This window comes from Hetaerina americana, unplaced genomic scaffold, assembly GCF_022747635.1.
Source record: "Hetaerina americana unplaced genomic scaffold, ioHetAmer1.1.p SCAF_2, whole genome shotgun sequence".
In the NCBI taxonomy this organism is placed as follows: domain Eukaryota; kingdom Metazoa; phylum Arthropoda; class Insecta; order Odonata; family Calopterygidae; genus Hetaerina; species Hetaerina americana.
The window spans coordinates 104,193,182-104,213,036 of NW_027286763.1; the positions used below are offsets into that span (position 1 = coordinate 104,193,182).

Genomic DNA, 19,855 nt, shown 5'->3' on the forward strand with positions numbered 1-19,855 from the left:
GTTTAGATTAAAATCAATAATTTAATATTTTCAATTTCATGATATTTGCTTTAAAGGACTACAAAATTTGAAGTTGATACAACGTTTCATTACCATTCGTATTTTGTATTATTGTTTATGCCAAATGTAGCCGATTCAACGCTTGGCATGATGTAATTTATTAATGATCTACTGTTAAATTGTTTATGAAAACATGCAGCAAAACCTAAACCATAACAAGTTGGCGATACCGTTCGAACTTGAGTGATTGTTTTTTATTCGCATAATTATTTCCAGCCATGTGCAGGGAGGAAACTTGTAATCATATTAGAAGAGGTTCACAGGAGAGTAGCGAAGAGGTCAGTCTAGAATATTAAAGATTGAAAACCATTAAAAGATTTTCGGCGTTCCAGATATATCACTCAAAAAGAGAACAGGTAGATTTTTGAAAACGCCTAATTAAAATTAAATCAAGTATTAATCCGCTCGAATAATCACCTAATCAAGTCTATAATGACGTCGTCCACTAATATCCCAACGTCCATTGATCTACCTTACTCCAGGAATATTTGAAATTCAAATGATTGGCTTTGTATGACGATATCAATAAATTGAGGACATGATAAATCTGGCGACTGTCCTAACTACATTGTTCAAGGATGTAAGCTTCTTAGTACACGACAATATTTAAGACTGAAGACAATTCATGTTCATAGCTCATTGTTAAAGTAAATGACTTTTATTTTGGGCTCATTCATCTATTTTAAAATACTCCATTTAGCTCGGTAATAATAGCCACCTTCCAAAAAATTCGACGCCTGCCTCCATCATGCGGAGTAAAATTCAGCTCGAGACAAATGTGTCAGTCTGAGGGCATGCAGCCAAAAGGGCCGATTTGACTTAATGAATATTTTTCACTCAGACCTCATTTGACTCGACAGTTTTGCCACTTTTGTTTTCAAATTGCCCAGAAATAATTCAACTCCACAAACAATTGTGTGTTAACTAGCGAAAAAATTAGTTTTAAAAAGTACGTGGAACATTGGTATAAATCCATTTTTGAATATAAATCTAGGTTTCAATCCTTTAAACTTAAACGTGTTCGAATCCTTCGATACGTAATATAATAGCTTTAGAAGTAAATGGAAGCCGAATACGACATTCGGACTTTGAATAAATGAATATTTGTTTGTGATTTAAAGATATTTCTAATTTAATTTTGTCAGTTCTTCCCGATGTTTTGACACTTCATATTTGTATCTCATACTTACTCCGTGAATAAAATCTCCTGCGTAAAACTATGAAACTCTATCGAATTATCAATAGTCAGATCTAATTAGAAATGCTTGGAAGTACAAGTATATTCGATTTAGAAAATATCCCCAGTAATATTAATTATGTGCCCTAGAGAAGAAAGTAATTGAAATTTTTGTACCATAGTCTTAAAAGCAGATGTCCGATTGATTTTAAATGATAGATGTAACCATAATTTCTAATTCTTTCGGTCATATGACTACTGTATAATCTAACGCGATGACTGACCTCTGACTGTACTTAAGGCGATGCCTAACGCTAAATTACTTACAAAGATAGCCTTAAATGTTCAGATAATGTATTCCCTCCATTTTTTTGCGCTAATTTTCCTTCTTCAATCTTCATTTGTTCCGGAATACGACGGATTAAGGGCGCAGGACGCGAACTGGGATGGCCGCCGCTTCGTCTATCGCTTCTTCCCCCTTCCTAGCCGACCCGCTTACGACAAGCGGCCATGAAAGCTTTCCACGCGAGCCAAAACAAACATGGCTCCTCCCCATTTTTGTTTGTTGACTTCTTCAAACGCACTTTTCTTAGTGGAAGTATTTGCTGCACGTTAGTTCGACGAAAGACGCAGTGCCTGTACTTGCATACAAATTCTCACTTCCTCCATCGGGCATTAGAACTCATACGCTGGCGAATTACCTCTTTCTTATTACAATGAACATTCAAATGAATATTTTATGCAGAAAGAAGGGTAGAAAAATCTTATTTGGTAAAACATAATGGCCATACCGTTAACATATTATTATCATTGCTCGAAAATATCAAGGAGAAATATACCTCTCTGTTATTTCGCCAAGAAAGTCGTGTAATCGAGCTATCTTGATCACAAGGAACTCGGGAAATTTTAGAATGACTTCTGGGATTTATTCTTCTTTATCAAGGAATGACTTTATTTTTCATTATATTTTTATTATTTTGGATATTTAGCATATTATGAATCTTAGTCTCGGGTGGTAATGGCTAACTGTGAACTAAAAAAAATAACGTTTGGTGATAACTCTCTTTAAATTTGTTTTTCGTTAATTAAAATTTGTTGAAACGTCTTACTAAGCAGTGCACTTATTTAATAAACGACAGAGACTTGAAGCTGATTTGATTTATTTCAAAAATATTCCAAATTTTCCCTTACTCTTTGCCATTACCAATCAGAAAATTTTTGTCTCATCGGCAATATACTCGTAGCATGTTTAGAGTTGATATACATTGAATTAAAGGGAATTGAATTTTAAAAAATTTGGCTACAAAGGGTCCATTTATTATCAGTAAAACTACGAGTATTCGCAATTAATTTTCAACAAATCGCGTCAATGTGCAGCAGAGACATGGAGAAAAAAATGATCTGGGTGGAGTTAACATACACGTGTGGGCCTAGCTGAATTTTGAATTTTTCATTTATTCCTACCATCAAAAATATATGTAATTCTAACTCGTTTCAGACAACCTATGCTTCCATGATACGACTTGCTTAATTCACATCTGGCGATGAGCAGCGATATTTATAGGAACCACTCATGTTCTAAGTGTAACGTACTGTGGAACAGTGAATTGCTTTAAAATGGAAACCCAATGTTTTTTTTTCATGCTGTTCCACCAAGTTAAGGCCTCTTCAGTGAGTTGTTTAACGCATTGCCCCAAGTAAATTAGTGTAAGTTTCCTTACAGTTTGTGCCTTGTCAACTTTGCTGCATTATTTAAATGCTAGCTTGATTTAAGCATATATTTAAGTAAATTTTCTTTCTATGTCTTCAATTAAATATTACGGCAGCGCCATGAATAGGGAATTTGAAAAGAAATGGTCATTATCAGAGTGCATGATCAGTTGAGTTCTTCATACGATATTTTTTTCAATTAAATCTCTTTAATATGGGCATTCGTAGATTATCCAAAGTTATAACAACGCATTCCGTGCAATTGGTGATTTTCTATCTTCCTTTTCTCTTTACGTTCATTTTTCCACAACATTTTATTTAGATCAGTGCAAAAAAGTAAAACTTAGCATCTCTTCTTCTCACATTTTTAGACATCTTTTGCTTTTGGAAACTGCGAAAGGTCTAAGAACCAAGGGGTACAACGAAGAACACGTCTTCCTAACACAAACCACGCACGACACGACGGCCATACGGTTGAAAGAAAAGTGATTGCGCTCTGCTTACGATGACATACATTTAAATGGACATTTAATCGTCAATACCGTCATCTACAGGTATATCAGTGCTTGTACATAATGGGGTCTTTCAAAGCTGCAATTTAAATGGTTAGCGTAAACAATGCATTGGTAACCCATTTTTTTCCCCAACTTCGACCGCCTGAGACGTTTCCGAAAGCCGCAGGTAAACTACAGCCAACCGGAAGGGCATCGCCTTCAATAATATATCGCGTTCGATCGGTCGCACCTCCGGGTCAGAGACTTGCGCAGCGGAATCGTGTCGATAAAGAAAGTGTGTCTGTGGCTCGTGGAGTCTTTTCCATCAACTGATAGTTCATCTCAAATAGCTACGAAATATATATTTTTTTTTTATTTGTTTTTTTTTCTTGCAAATTAAATTCATTCCGCGTACCAGGAAGTGACTCTCGGATGGTCCGTTTCTCGACTCAAGGGATGCAACTATGTATATGTATATATATATATATATAAAATATCTTCGAAATGGAACGCTCATCGGCGACACACAAATATATAAAAACACAGATGTAGATTTTTAGAATATAGAGACACAAAGAAAGGACACTCACAATTTGTTATTTTACGTTTCGACAGCACGGCTGTCGTCTTCAGAAAGAAGAACTTCTGAAGACGACAGCCGTGCTGTCGAAACGTAAAATAACAAATTGTGAGTGTCCTTTCTTTGTGTCTCTATATTCTAAAAATCTACATCTGTGTTTTTATATATTTATATATATATATATATATATATATATATATATATATATATATATATATATACATATACGTATATGATGGTTCTGTGAAATAGCCGCGAGGGTTGGCCACGATACAAGCGGTGTGTGTGTGTCTGTGAGTACAGCATTAAGTGTAGTTATGTAGTGGGAAGAAAGAGGGATGGGCAAAGAGAGAGAGAGAGAGAGAGAGAGAGTGAGAGAATTACAAAAGCTCGGCTTATCCTCAAAAAGCGCTCAAACTCACCCATACTGGCTCTGTAGAACAGTGGGATAGGCACTCCGGAGGCTCGCGAACGGGTAAGCTGGAAAGACAAAAAAAGAAGAGTTCATGCCATGTAACCTGAGGAAAACACTTGAGCCAGCCAATAAAAACTAATCGTTTCACAATGCAGAAACAATAAATCAGTAAGAAACATGTAGGCATAACAAAAAAAAAGTGTTAGAAAAAAAAATAGGATAAAGGCATGCGCAAATTATTTTTTCACCTAAATCATACGGCCGACCGCGGTGGCCGACGGGGTAGAGTGTCTGTCTCCTTGCCATGAGGTCGTGGGTTCGTATCCCGCCGTGGACTTGGTTGTTTGTGATGTCTGTTTCATCACTTAAAATCATCAATCCATAGTCCTTAATAGCTCTATATGCTGAAAGAGGACGTAAAGCCTTGGGTAAATCAATAAATCTAGCAAACCAAAAAGATATGTTTTCAAAATTTTTCTCTAAATGATCCATCACTACTTTAACAATAAATTTGGAACAGACGTTCATTTCAGGTTAAAGCTTAACCTGAGTGAACTTCCATGCTTTTGACAATAAAACAATGGCCAAAGGAAAAAAAATACAGAATCGTCCACATCCACGACGGGACTAGTTAAATAATTTAATGATCTCACAATGGACAAGCCATACATGCATCTACCTAAAATAGAATACAGGATAATCCTGTATAAACGGGATTAGTGGTGTCCAAGAATGCCTGATGAGTCATTATTTATCCCCAATACTAAGTTAAATAAACAGCATTTTCACAGGCTTTCAAATGGCAATAGCTCTACGGTCAAGTCAACGAGGGTAAAATGAATTCCCCTGGAGGTTTAACGCCCATGGCCTCCTGAATGATTCTCATACAGTACTAACCAATCGTACTCTGTATATCAATAGCTCCGAAAATCCTTTTGAAGCGTGGATTTTTTTTTTAATTAGGAGGGCTTTTGAATTCCAGAGGACTAGATTAAATAGTATTAAATACGCATTGAAATTCTACAGGTGACTCTCTCAATTCCTCATTATAAATCCTCACTTCGACTTAACTAAGTAATTTCTTCAGGAAAGTTTCACTAGAATATTTAATTCATTTAAGTTTCAGTTATTCTCTGCTGGTGCACTTGCTTCACAATCTGAATTATTAGTTTAATCAATTTATATGCAATATTTGGTGAAACGTTTTCTCAAAACTTAAAAATCACTACAAAGAATGCTAACTCACAATGGAACTAGAAAAGAGGAAGCAAAGAGGAGTAAAACATGTATTGTATAACTGGAACCATAAGCTCAAAATATTGCTATTGTTTATGAGGCTAATGAATAATTTTATTTCACATTTTATCAAAGTTAAGGAACTTTATTGATGCCACTTTATTTGGCAGTGTACATTCCATGAGAGTCGGAGGAAACTATTGTTAACGGTTACATTATTACGTTCTATATAATTGATGCGTACCGTCTGCCTAATTGTTATTTTTGTCTTCGTTGACTTGCGCACGTCCCGGAGATATAAGACCTTGAAAGTTCTTTTCTCTCAGTGTCCGCGTTTTCAGGATGTATTTACTGTTTTTTTCGTTCCATTTATGCTGTCAAACGCCAGAGAGTGACTATTCAAGTAAATAGCACATCGATTTTTGAATAAGAGTGTTCGCTATGTGTCATCAAGATATCAGAATATTTCCCGAAAATATTTACTCCCATTTCATAAGCCGGCGAACTATTAGCGGAACCTGCTGCGTCAATCGGCTGCTTCCTACCTGAAAGGTTCCAACAACCGGCTCAAGTAATTGGTTGTGGGCGGAAGAGGGTAGGAGGGCATTTAATATGCTTTAACCCTTCTGAACAGTTTGACGATAGCAAGTTTATTATAGCGTAACAGAGGTTTTCGGGGCCAAAGAAGAGTTAAATTTATATTTCTATAATATATATATTTATTTATTTATATATAAATTTAACTCTTCTTTAGCCCCGAAAACTTCTGTTGCGCTATAATAAACTTGCTATATATATATATATATATATATATATATATATATATACATATATGAAATACTAAAGGAGTTTACTGTCCTGTCAGACTTATGGTAAATCCTTAAAGTGATGTCAGAACTAATTCCGTTTCTCAATCCATTTACGGTGCCTATTTATCCTTATCACTTCCTTATCTGTGTCAACTGCGAAGCCATGTTCTATCAGTCGAGAACCGCCTTCTCGTCACGGATGAGAGCCCATTTTTCGCCCAGTTGTACATACGTGGTCGGTTTCTCAGTCGACCGTATGCCATTTTCTCCACTCTTTTGGTACTAACTTTTTATTCTTTCCAATTACAAAACGTAGTGCCTGCGCGCAGGATGGTGAATCCAAGACTTTTTATGTCTGGTGGAGCGGAATTCTTTCCACGGCATCGTCTCCCTCGGCATATCATATTATTCCTTGAATTTTGTGATATATCGCTACAAAAATACGTTTCACTGCCGTTGTGTCATTAGGTATCACTTATTTTCCTTCGCGTTTGACAAGACCGGGTTATAAATATTTCCCCGGATACAGAGAAATGTGATACGTAAAAATACATCTTCCAGTATCTAATTCGTTAAATAAAACACACTCATAAACTCAGGATTCCGTTAATAGTTGTAAGCGTGTCGTTCCTTTTAAAACAACCTCGAATTACTATTTCATGTGTAATAAGAGAAAATCGGTCGACGTTCCCGGTACACAAATACACGCTGAATTTATAACTTTTCAAATGGCCTATGGTTCAGGGGCGTAGCGATACACCCTCACCCTAAAAGGACAAAGAGCGATAGAAAGAAATGCAGGGGTGAAGGGTAGTCACTCTCTCCAAATACCAAGTTCACGTGACCTCGATATTTTTGATGCGACGCAAACACGCAATGAACTTCCGGGAGGAGAGGAAAAGACAGTGCATTTTCTTCAATTACCCCATACCATTATAATACCCTTCGCCAAAGCTATGCTATACTCACTATCACATATAGACAATGGACGTTAAACTATTTCGAAGCCGCGACGGCACAGCGACGTGATATAGTATAGAAATGCCATTTATATTTCGCTTCGTTTTCATTCCCGTTCCTGCTGCTTGGGAACTAAAGCTTACTTTTGCCATTTCAGCTGCTTCAGTGGTTGGAAGGAAATGAATTGAGGAGGCATTCACCATCCACAGTCATTAAGCATCAAGGTGGGTTTTAATAAGTGAAAATAGAGCTAATCCTGAATTAAGTCTTAAGGGAAAGTCTTGAGGAAAGCCAATCATGACTTTCAGAGCAGGGCACCCAGTTCCATCCCCTGTGCCACCATTCTGTTTACCACGAAGTTCTACCAACTAAAAAATCTCTGCTCTCGGATTTTAGGCTAAGTTGTGCCGACGTATCACTCGGGATTTGAAGCCGGGGCCACGCGGTTAGTAGTCGAACGCTTTACCCACTACGCTAAAATCCTCCTCATTGGACATGAACAATTCGAAATTGTTTATCAGACTGCGGCTTCGGACATTTTTATACATGTATGTACTTTGAATATTTTTAAAAATTGGGAAAAAGGGTGCTCGTTGGAATTTGCAAGATAATGCCAATGGTTCTTTCGCACCCCATTACATTATTTTTTAGGGATCAGGATGCCTTTCTAAAAAAATCTGCCATCTCTGGAATTCAAACCCGGGATTTCAGGGCGGGAAGCTAGTAAATTAATTACTGCAACTCTCAATCTCCTTCTTCTTATTCTGTTTGAAAGTTAATATTTACTTATGTGTTCCCTTATCTCTTTATGGAAATCTATGATCGCTACATAATCACCCACTTGTAGCCACTCCTCAGATTATGCGAGTACACTTTCGGAAAACCTTCAGTCGGTTAAAAAATACGAAATGTGTATCTAGGATAAATCGCTTAGCGACTAGGAACTCAATGACGAAACCATTGGCCTATATTACTCATTGAATAATATCGACCTTCCAACTAAATAGCACTGCGGAAATGAAATCTTAAACCGGCCGGTCTCTCTAAAAAAAATGACTTTGTTACTATCCGGAGAGTCTTTTCATGAACACGTCACTTTTCGCATTTTATGACATACTCCATGTACACAGATCGGCAACACAATTTGAAACATAATCAACACCATAATTTAACTGCTAATGTTAAATTATTATCATAGTAATTATCCCAAAAGTTGGTTTTGGCAATAATGAGAGTAGAGGTCACCCACAACTAAGCCGTAAGTGGTTCCAAAGTCTCACATGCAGGTTTAGTTCATTTCATCTCGCCACCATTTGGTTTTTAGTGAAATTGTACTTCACATGGAATCATCGAACCGTTTAGATTTTGGATGTTGTTATCATGAGTGTTCACTGAGGACTTCATGTACCCGTAGGGCTACAAAACCTACAAATAACTCGTATTAAATTAGTATCAGCCAATACTTCTCTCGTGGTCGAGTGAATATAATAGTTTCATGGTATATCACTAAAATAATTTATTCTTCTCTCACGAGTTTGATCATATAAAAGTTATTTAAGCCAATTGATGTAAATAAATCGATCCATTTATTACAAAAATATTTATTTTCAAATATTGGAGATGTGATAGGCGATTCAGTAGAGCATTCGGATCTTTATCGGAATACCAGTTAATACATCCAACTAAATAAGTTTACATTGTGTGATTTTCTAAGCAACTGAAGTCGCAGCAGGCAAGGGGAACCAGTATCCTTCCTACACTAGTTTTGTACGATATACAAGGCTTGTGTGAAAAGTATCATAACAATTTTTTCATGACGTGCGTGAAGTGCTGAATTCAGACCGTCGGTTAAGTGTGCACATGATCGCTAACCGTATTGGTATTGATAAGATGACAGCACACACCATTATCACTGAAAATTTGATGCGATGCGAAAGTTCTGCGCTTAACTCGTCCCGAAAGGTCTTTGACGGACGAACAAGAGCAGAGTCCAGTGTCTGCATGCGAACACCTTCTACAACGGCATCGCATTTCCCCAAACCCTTTACAGTCCCGACTTGGCACCAGCAGACTATTTCCTATTCCCAAAAGTTAAATTTTCCCTCAAAGGACACGACCATGGGACCCTAAGTGTCGTCAAAGAAGCTTGCACGCGTACCCTTTAGGACCTTCCGGAATCCGCCTACCAAGGATACTTTGAGTCGCGAAAAATTGCAAAATTGTGTCGATGCTCAAGGGATGTACTTTGAAGAATTTGGAAGTATTGTAACAATATCTTAAATAAATATATTTTTCCGAAAATTTTCCCGGCACTTTTTATACATACCATGTAAGAAGAACACTACCCTCACCAGTCAGAACTAACTTTCGGGTTGATTACTGTCATTTGTGATAGTCTAATTTTTGCTTTCAAGCTTAACAATTTCTTCCCAATCACCATATCACATCGACCGTACAATAGGACGTGTATATTGACTGTAGAATTTTCCGGCAATACCCCAATTCCATGTGTCGTCTGGAGGTCATCTTAACAACAGAATTCAATCTGTCAGATGGGACGGTTTAACTGTCTGATCCTTTGTCGCCTTCTTTTTCCTCCATCCTCTAAAAAATCCCTCTTCTCCATATTTTCTCGCTCATCCCTTACTTATGACGACAAGCCTTACCTCAGAGCTTGGTTTACCACCATTAACGGCTGCAATTTGAGTCTGAGAGGCCTGACGAAATCACTTTCCTTCGCGTGAACCATTGGTTGTGCTTACGTTGAACAAGCGAGCATTATAGAGACACTATAGACTTGGAAGAGTTCCCCTATGAAGAGTTAGCGGGGTAGCTTAATTGATTCAACAAACATGCTCACTTTTTTTATTATTACCATGTCATATGTTGGTCTAAAATAACAGAATACAAAACTGTCACGACGAAATGGCTTCAAGGTTATCGAAGGGAAACTTCGATAGCGGACAACTACTTTCCGGCCCTAGTTCGTTTGGCGCATTAAGTTTAATGTTTTCCTTTTTTTCATTCAGAGGTAATCCTCTATATTAGGTGGTTTTAGATGATGGCGTGGCAAATGTTACGTATCGCACTATGGATACCTCTTATTTGCACTAAATTATCATCTACGAGGGTCATCCGGAAAGTAGTACCCGTTCGTGCCGCATGAAGTGCTGACGACGCGAGTAGCCGCTGGACGAGGTCAGATAGCTTCAGTGGCTTGTCTGCCTTCTCTGAGCCAAGTTGCGTGACGCTAGCATTGCCTGTGTTGTTTCTGTGATTGTTTACAATGTTTAAAAAAATTGAGAACGCCGCCAGTTGTGAAGTGAGGGCAGTGATTAAATTCCTCAATGCAAGAAACGTTCGCCCATGTGATATTCATCGCCAATTAAAGGAGGTGTATGGAGACAATGTAATGGACGAGTCGTCTGTTCGGCGGTGGTGTCGCAACTTCAACATGGGGAGGGGGAACACACACGACGATGAGCGTTCGGGGAGACCGTCTGTCATTACAGACCAACTGGTGAGCTCAGTTGACGAATTCGTGAGGAACGATCGGCGCGTCACAATTGATGACATCTGTGAGCATTTTCCCAATGTTTCTCGAACAATTGTTCATGAAATTGTTAAACACCATCTGCATTATGCAAAAATTTGTGCAAGATGGGTCCCTCGCGTATCTCAATGAGCTGGCGGCGAAGGACTATGCAGCAGGAATACAGAAACTTGTCACACGTTATGACAAATGCCTTAATTTGCTTGGAGATTATGTTGAGAAGTAGTTTAAAGTATCCTCTTTCAAATAAAATTTTTTATGTTTGTTAATATTTACTTTTGTCTTTTTATTTCACGAACGGGTACTACTTTCCGGATGACCCTCGTACTTCTTTAGTTATTCATACCTTCTGGCTACCTTAGTGCCACCTAAAAAGCATATTTTCTCGCTACCCCCCCCTCCCTCCCTCAGCATTCTCAATTATACCACGACCTCTTAACTATTTTGTCCTCTCACTATGTCTGCCTTTTCCAGTTTTCACCAACTAATATAAAATTCCTCCCTTCTTATTATGATCGTCATTCTTTCTCTCAGTTCAATTCATTTTCTAAATTCTTCTCTATGCACGGCTCAAATTTCGAAAGCTTCCATTGTACGCTCCATTTTTCAATAGAAAAAATAATTGGGATAGTTTTCCTCTTGTTGTTTTTGCCTTCCTCAAAAGTGTTTTTTGCTGAAGGGAACGTTTTAATAAAATAGAGAGACGACTTGGGTGGCGGTTCGAGCTTCAGTTCAGGGTGTTATATGGGTTTCCGACCAATGCATCGTGTGTTTATGATGGGCGGACCTTTCTAAGTTTTGAAAGAACTGGTATCCCTTCCTCATCCCCCCTTCTTCTCCTTCCCCTCCTCCTTTTGGGCTTTTGTGTCTCAAGCATCGATCCTCTCGCGTTACGCTGCTTGCTCCTCTGGGGGCGTCGAGTGCGTTGAAGACGCAAAGACCGCCCCCACTCCCACCCTCTTTACCCTCTAAACCTGTCAAGCTCTCTTTTCATCGGACTGCTTTTTATCACTTCACTCCTTTCCCATACTTCCGTCCTCACAGGGAGAGAGGGAGCGCATTCTATAATCCAAACCGACCCCCACTCTCCATTCATCCCTTTATCCCCGAGCGACTTAACGACTTACACCCTGCCACCTGTTCTTAAATGTTTCCCAGACTGAAGCCGTCCTGAAACATTTTTTCTTGCGCCAGTCCTACTATAGGGCGGGCGTTATCCAACTGTTAATCCGTTGCCCGATCACGGTGCCATGTAAATGCGAAATGTGGAGAAGGGAAGATAAAAGAAAGTGACGATATTTTAATAAGTCACAGGTATACATAAGCAGTAATTTTTAATGTCGAATGAAACTAATCGAAAAACGATGCAACGCACTTAGTTTTAGGACTGCTGAGGACGTTTGGTGGTAACGCTGTCGTTGTTATTTGCCTGGATTCATTGTATCGTGTAAGCAATTGGAGAACACGTTACCAAGGTGTTGCTTTAAAAAAATTGCAACGTTGCAATTAAATGCAAGTTGCCCGGTGAGTGAGTTGTCGTCACTACTCAACAGTCCTAACGGTAAGTTCCCGTCTCTTATTTTTCTTCAGTTGCTGATAGCGTATCATCAAAGCGTGACTTTTTACGTTTCTCCTCGTGGTGTTCACATTGTTCGACTCTGTGACCCTTTCCTTTGTTCAAGCTCTTCGTGGATTTCACACGGTCAACTGTTGTGTCGTTGGGTTTCGTCTATTGATTCTTTGTCTAACCATTCATTTGGTTTTTACAACGAACGTCAGGGGTTTCACTTAAGTATTCGTCTCGGTCTATGAGAAATGTTACATCACTTCATAAAATAGTTTAATGTTTCCTAATATATACATGTGGATTTTTCCCTAAGAGCTAAAATCTCTGGGTAATATTTTTCCTTTGCCAATGTTTTACAAAAGATGAAACGGAAGTGACTGTGACATTTAAAAACTAATTTCCACTTTATCGAAAATTATATACTCTTCGCTCATTCTTAAAAACTAGACTGGAGACAGCGTAATTATTTTTAAGGCAATATATTATTTTTGCATGATATTCTGATGGACTTTAAAGTGAAGAGTCGGGCAAAGGGCAGATAATCACGGCAGCAGCTTCACCGCGATCACATGACTGGGCATAAGCCAAATCAAATTCTTTATCGTTGAGAATTCATTTATTGAACAAGATGTCTTTTAGCAAATTTTCTGAAATGACACCCTATTATCTTTTAGAATGAAATGCAGAGGTGACAATACGTTTTTTCTTGAATTATTTTTACCATTGTACACCATTTTATTTTTCGAATATATTAAATCTTTTGGCGTAACCTTAAGCGGTATATTTTTCTTAATAGTAGCTCAACAATCTTCCTATTAGACCTGCTTACATATAGAGAAGAGTTAAAGAAGGTGGGCAGAGGGGAAGACTAAGGATTAAATTTTAAATGTGGCGGAGAAAGAGAGTAGGTTAAAGGCAGGAAATGTGGGTGGAGGAATTAGTGAAGGGTAGTAATGGTCGTGATGGCAAGATGCTGAAGGCTGTGATAGAAGGGAGAATATTAGTAGGTAAGTGGGGATGAATATGAAGGAGAATAGGCTTTTTAGACGGTATGAAGGCTGAATGAAGGTGAGATTAATTGAAGAAGGAAAAAACTTGAGGCGAGCAAGAGGAATTTTATCTAATACATAGCAGCACGGAATTGTAGTTAGGGACAGCCCTAAAAACCTTCCTTGAGAATTCAGGCTACTTTGAATGATGAAGGCTTTTAGCAAATGCATCGATCTTCTGCAAAATATCAGGACATCGTAAAATGCGGATCTCACTGATTGCAAGAAGAAACAACGTAACTTCGTATTCTTTGCCCTTGGGGGAGTCTAGCTCGAGATCACGTCGACGAAAAACGTGCTATCACTTACTAACTAACCGGATCGGCAAGGTACCTCCTCATGCCACAGATTAGTATGGTTTTCTCTAAAACTTTTCGAAGGCGTAAATTCAATATGCCTGTGAGCAGGTTCGCGCTTGAGCCATTCACTTATGCCCACGTGTTACAAAAACACCTCTTTCTAAAGCGATTGAAGAAATGTGGCATGCCAATAACAAGTTCAAGATAAGGGTTGTGTTATTTTGAGTTTTTCTTGTGCAGATTCCCCTCTAGAACTTGTCTGTGTTTTCAGTTATAACTTGTTTCTCGGTATTCATTCCACGATAAGGTGTCCAGTTTTCAATGTAGTCTTTCTTACTCTGCGTTGTCTCAAGGATCCACGGACAAGATTCAAGAGGAGGAGGAAGACCGACCACAGTATTAGGAGAACTTTGGAGCGGAAGACTTAAGTGAGTACCAATATAATTTTAACAGTAAAAAAATTAAATTAATTTGGTTTTTACGTTCTTGGCAATAGCAAATCACGTGAGACGAATATTTGAGAAGAAATATGATGTCATGGAAGGCGTTTAAAATAGTGGATGAGAGGGGCGTGGTCCCCTTGTACCTCCCTAAAACCCCCTGAATCCACCACTGGTCGCAAGTGTCGACAACAATTCAACCACCTTCTATGTGTTCTTTCTGTCCTCATCCTATCGCATAGCTTACTTTTATCAGAACACAAGGCTTGGTGTGTTTCTTTCATTAGTCTAAACCATTGCGTGATGGATTTTCCAAGGGGAATGTTGATTCCGAAATCCAACTGCATTTTCCGCAGTCGGAATCCACGACGCAAACTCAACGACATTTCCAGAAGCCCTCATTCGAGCGGTCAAAAAGCTCCGAGAACTTGTCCGCATTTCCGAAGTCCTATCTCCCTGACTGACCATACCCCCCCACACACAACACCCTTCAGTCCACACGGAAAGGGAAGGACTTTGAAGGAGCTGATCTAATTCCAGCATAACTGGGCTGTGCGAATCCATTAAGTACTGCTACTAAAATCAATTGTTTGCACTGGTAGGACTGTTTGACATTAAAATATTTTTATTCAGGTCGATTGTCACTCCCATCTCGCCGAATTCCTTTAATACCCACATGGATACACAAACACACACACGCACACATACCCTCGTTAGTCTCAAAATACTTTTCAATTTTTATCGAAATGAATAACAAATACTCTCAACTTGAATGTGGAGCTGTGTCTACCCGTTTAAATCTATCGTCGAAAGCGTTGAGGTGGTAGGCAGCTTGCACAGTTGTGAAACAGACTTTTTGATTTTTCACGCCGTTGTGTAGATTAATAGCGAAGTTTCCTTTTGCTTGAAAATTGAGTCATTCCACGCAGTTGGACCTGAATTCATTGCACCAATCTCCAAGGATTCAATAAATTCTTAATAACTAACTAAATATAAATATTAGTCCATGATCGAAGAAGGAAATACATTGAAAAATGCTGTTGACGAGTTTTTATATACCGATTTTTTTCAATCAAGCCAATAAAATATCTAAATAATCGGAATCGATCTTGCGGCGAAATTTATTGCGTCTTTTCCATCCATAATTGAATTGTCCGTAGTAGACAGTGAATTCGCTTCGGTACGATACACGTAACGTGTGCACAAAGGAAACAATTTCAGCCCTGTTTTACGCTGGCCGACGAGAGTACAATGAGTCAAGGGAAATCGACTGACGACCTGAACGCCCGATAATTAATGAATCCTTTTCTCCCGCGCGCAATTCGTGACCAGAGCAGTGGGGAACATCACGTGCGGCAATTCGAACCTGCCGAATATAAAATTATAATGGAAGACTATAATCACCAATCACACTAATGACTGGAGACATAACACCCCCTGCCACCCACCCTCTTGATCCAATGTAGGGTATGATGCATGCGTAAAAGTTGTCCTTTCGATGAGTCAAATACTATGCGTAATCGATATTTATGGTCGATTATCCATAATTGAGGTAAACAATAAAAATTTTATCGATTTTCCTCTACAAAACTCATCCGAATTGAGCTCTTCCTCTCGAATTTTTCTAATCAACAGAGCGTATATTTTTTAAATGGAATATGCCGCAGTTCACCGATTTCAATAATATCACCACGTTTTCATCACCAAATCGCAGCAGACGAATCGACGAATCGAAGTCCCGCCCCACGTGGCTGGCCATTTGAATTTTTGTTCTTAAGCCGATATCCCACCCCTTCTCCCGCCCCGCCCTCCCCCCTCCCCCCGCCCCTCTCCAACCCCCGCATCGCTTGTGAGGGAATGGGTCTCCTCGCTCGTCGGCCACCCCTTATCGCTCCCTCTCTCTCCCCCTCTTCTGTTTACCCGTCCCCAGCGCCTTCACTCGATTCAACGACCCTGGAGAGTAGACGACCGGAAGGGCTTCTTATCGTCGAACTAGCACTTGATAAATGCGTGGGGATATGGGAAGAAACGAACGCAGTGGGCAAGGAAGAGTGGTTCGAAATAAGAGAACAAGCTCGGGAAAAATATGTTCACATAAGTTCGAGAGATTAGGTACTTCTGGAACTTTAGGACGAGTTTTAAGCTCATGCCGTTTCGGCCGAGTGAAATTTTTCTTTTTCTCTCGAAATAAAATTCTTAAGTCATTGGCCGCTCATACGATTGATTCCCCCTATCCGAAAGTTCATCAACCTCACTTTGTTCTCATGTGCTTACGTAGAAGGAGGAGCTTAAGTCGCATTTTTACGATTAAAAAACATTTGATTTCAAAGGGGTAAAACTTCTTAGGGACTATTGCTGTATTTATGGAAATCGCATCAATGGAAAAACTCTAGAAAGACCTTAGCTACCAATCCTGAAGAAGCAAAGCCTAAAATATTTTCTCCAATTGCCGTGTCAAAGCATTTTCTCAGTTCTTTCGGCAATTTCAATGTGTTCAATCTGAATTATTCACTTCCCTAATTTTTTCTGGGCAGGCAAGTGTTCAAAGCGTCAAGAGCCATTCTGAATTTAAACTTAATTGTCTAGTTTTTGTAGCAAAATTTTGTCTATATACCTACGAAAACCATTAAATATGATTAAATATTTTGCGGGTACTTTCAACTAAAAAATATTCCATATTTAGTTAATGAAACAGGAGTGACTATCCGCGTTTTGGTTGAATACCATGAAAAGAAAAATTTTACGTAAAAATGTGAACAATGGAGGTAACACGTGGTCAGCAACTGAAAGGACTGTGCTCTAAAATATGCCTGGGATTCCGAAGAAACTGCGGGAGATGCCGCAACAGTAACTTTTAACGGAGTCATCCGCTCATGTGCATTTCAATGCAACAATTTCAGAGTGTAAAAATCATTCGCCTTCATCCCAGTCAAGACGAATGATTTTTACACTCTGAAATTGTTGCATCGATATGCCTGGAATCTTTGAACATGTAAATTCGGTAAATTAATAAAACAGTTCTTCTTTTCGTGGTAAATTTGGCTACTGTACACCATTCCCAGACAATGAGTGTCTTAGAGACATAATGGAAGGGAAATCCCCGATGAACATGACCAAGAGACAAATATGTAGTCCAGGGAGAGAGGGATGTTAGTCGGAAGACCTCCCAGAGAGTATTGGAGCGAATTTGATCTTTTTATCGGGTTGAAATACTGATGATAATGAGAATCCCTCCCTTTTTAATTATAAAAGGATTGCTTATTAGGTTTTTATCGCGAATATCCAAGACTCGTAAATATATGATGAAACAATAAAAAATGTTTGGAGCATACGAATAGAGTCAAGCGAATCAGTCCAGATTGGTCGAAATATGAGTACTTAAAATCATTTCGCATGTTGACTCTCTAGAGTGGCGGAAAAAGAGGGGATTACGTGATAAGGTAAGCTCGAATAGGAGGAGCCTATAATTCAATATATTCGTGGAAAATAAATGAATAAAGATGAATATTAATTTTGTCTCTCTCCGATATTATCGACGGAAAGGAAAACGCTCTGCTTTGGTCATTGACACGCGCTGCAATGAGCATGAAGGGACGATATAAATTTTTCGCAAATGTTATTCATGTCGAAAAATTAAGTGTGGACGGACTGATGTCAGCATTGAACATTTTACTAAGGTTCCCAACGAAACTCTTAGACTCACCCGCTCCCTCCCTTGATAAATACGTACCAATTTCGGCAGCGCGGTGATCGTACGGTTTGCTACGACACTTCCAAAATTATTATAATATTCACTCCAATCCACTTAGGTGGAACTGGATTAAATTTCCCGTCCGGCAGAAAGACGTTCGCCAATCAAAAAAAACATCCAGCATTTCCGGAGCCACCCTCTCTCCCCCTCTTCCCCCCCCCACACACACACACGCTGGGCAAACACGCATTTAGGCGATTCCGTTCAAATTGACTGCTCACACGCCGAGAGCCCTCGAACTCGACTTTGACGAGAGCGACAAAGACTTGCAGCGGGTGGGAGGGGGGTAGGAGGGTTGTGGGAGAGGGAACAGTGGCCAAGGGGAAGGAATTGACGTCCACCACAGCCCGCATTATTCATGCTAATCGATGGGCCCAATTTTTATCTTCAGCAACATTCTCCTGCGGTAATAGGCGCACCTGACCTCAATTCCTCCGCAGTTAAAGGACTTGTCCTTAAGGCCTCTTCACCTCCTCCCTCCACCTTTTCCCATCCTCCGATCGCCGTCGCCCGTAATCTCCCTCAAACAGCCCCATCGCTTCCCTCCCCTCTCACTCTCGTCGCCCTCCCCAGCCATTCTCCCCTCGACGCTTCTTCACTCCCTTTTATCATCCCTTGCTTTCCTCGCGTTTCCACCTTTCTAGGTTATCTCCAGGGCCTCCTCCCCGCCCACTAACTGATAGGCTGACGGCACCGTCCACTCCCACTCCCGTTCTTCTCCCAAAACCACCCTCTTCTTCTCTCTCCTATGCGAGTATAGTGCTAGTTCAAGGGTAGAGTGACCGGACACTGGTCGGGAGGTCCGGGTTCAAACCCAAGGGACACCTCTGGGTACCTCTGAGCTTCACTCACCCCGTGTGACGTATTCGAGTAGGCACCTGTGACCCGCTTCTCAAAGCTACAAGCCAGTTTATACAAGTCATTGTAATTTGAACAAAGTAAGCCTGCTGATTATAATAAATGGTGCAACAGTTATACCTTGCTTACATTACACAGTATGCGAATTTGGACGTTTTACATGAAATCTAAGACTGTTTTCATAGGACTAGTAAATGGAATTCGTGATACGAGCTCAAGACCTTCCAGGGAAACCTCAAGTGGCACAGCGAAAGTAAATGGCCGCTCAAATGCATGAAAAACTAAATACTCCTCCTGAGTCGGTGCAAGGTGAGCTATACTAACTTATTGTTGAAATTTATTTTAGTTCGAGTTGAGGTCAACTCACACCTAACAAGTCAACGTTCGAGTCGACTAAATGCATTTTAGTCGATTTCGACTTTTCACCCCTTTTAATGAGATTTATTGCAGCGTTAAATGTCGACCTCTGTCCGCTGCTTGCCTATCAAAACCAAACTTCCGGTTGATTGCTAAGGTTTGCGGCTCTTCTATCTCACCCGCTGCTCTTTCTCGTTCGTTCGTCCTCCCTCGCCTTGCGATACCAACCCTTTCCTTCTCCCTTAAGGGCCTACTCCTCCTCCTCCTCATTTCCCTCCCACACCCTTCCCTCTCCTAACCCGCGTGGACAAATAACGCACGCTTGCAACTGGCCGCGATCGTCCACGGCCGCGAGGTCTCCCCCTCCCCACCCACGGACACTCCCGAGGGACCTCTCCACTCCTACACGCCTCCCCCGTCCCTCCTCACAACCCTCCCGGCTCTTTTTTCGTGCCGTCAGGATAAATATGGCGGATAGAGAAGGAGAACTTTTTTGTAGTGGTAAGGAGAGACGAGGTGGGGTGGACTGGGGACGGGTAG

At 39.9% G+C, this 19,855-nt stretch overlaps 1 protein-coding gene across 5 annotated transcripts in view; it reads right to left on the bottom strand.

Moving 5' to 3' along the window:
• LOC139688358 (RNA-binding protein 24-like) overlaps window positions 1–19,855 on the bottom strand; it is a 106,120-nt gene that overhangs the window by 44,919 nt on the left and 41,346 nt on the right. For 3 of the 5 annotated variants that reach the window (XM_071585888.1, XM_071585890.1, XM_071585887.1), the window contains exons 3-4: window positions 4,685–4,840; window positions 4,444–4,501 (exon numbers count right to left, since the gene is read on the bottom strand). In XM_071585888.1, coding sequence (XP_071441989.1) covers window positions 4,444–4,501; window positions 4,685–4,840 — 214 coding nt within the window. The remainder of the gene's footprint in view (window positions 1–4,443; window positions 4,502–4,684; window positions 4,841–19,855) is intronic. The other 2 variants (XM_071585892.1, XM_071585891.1) reach the window with 1 other exon arrangement.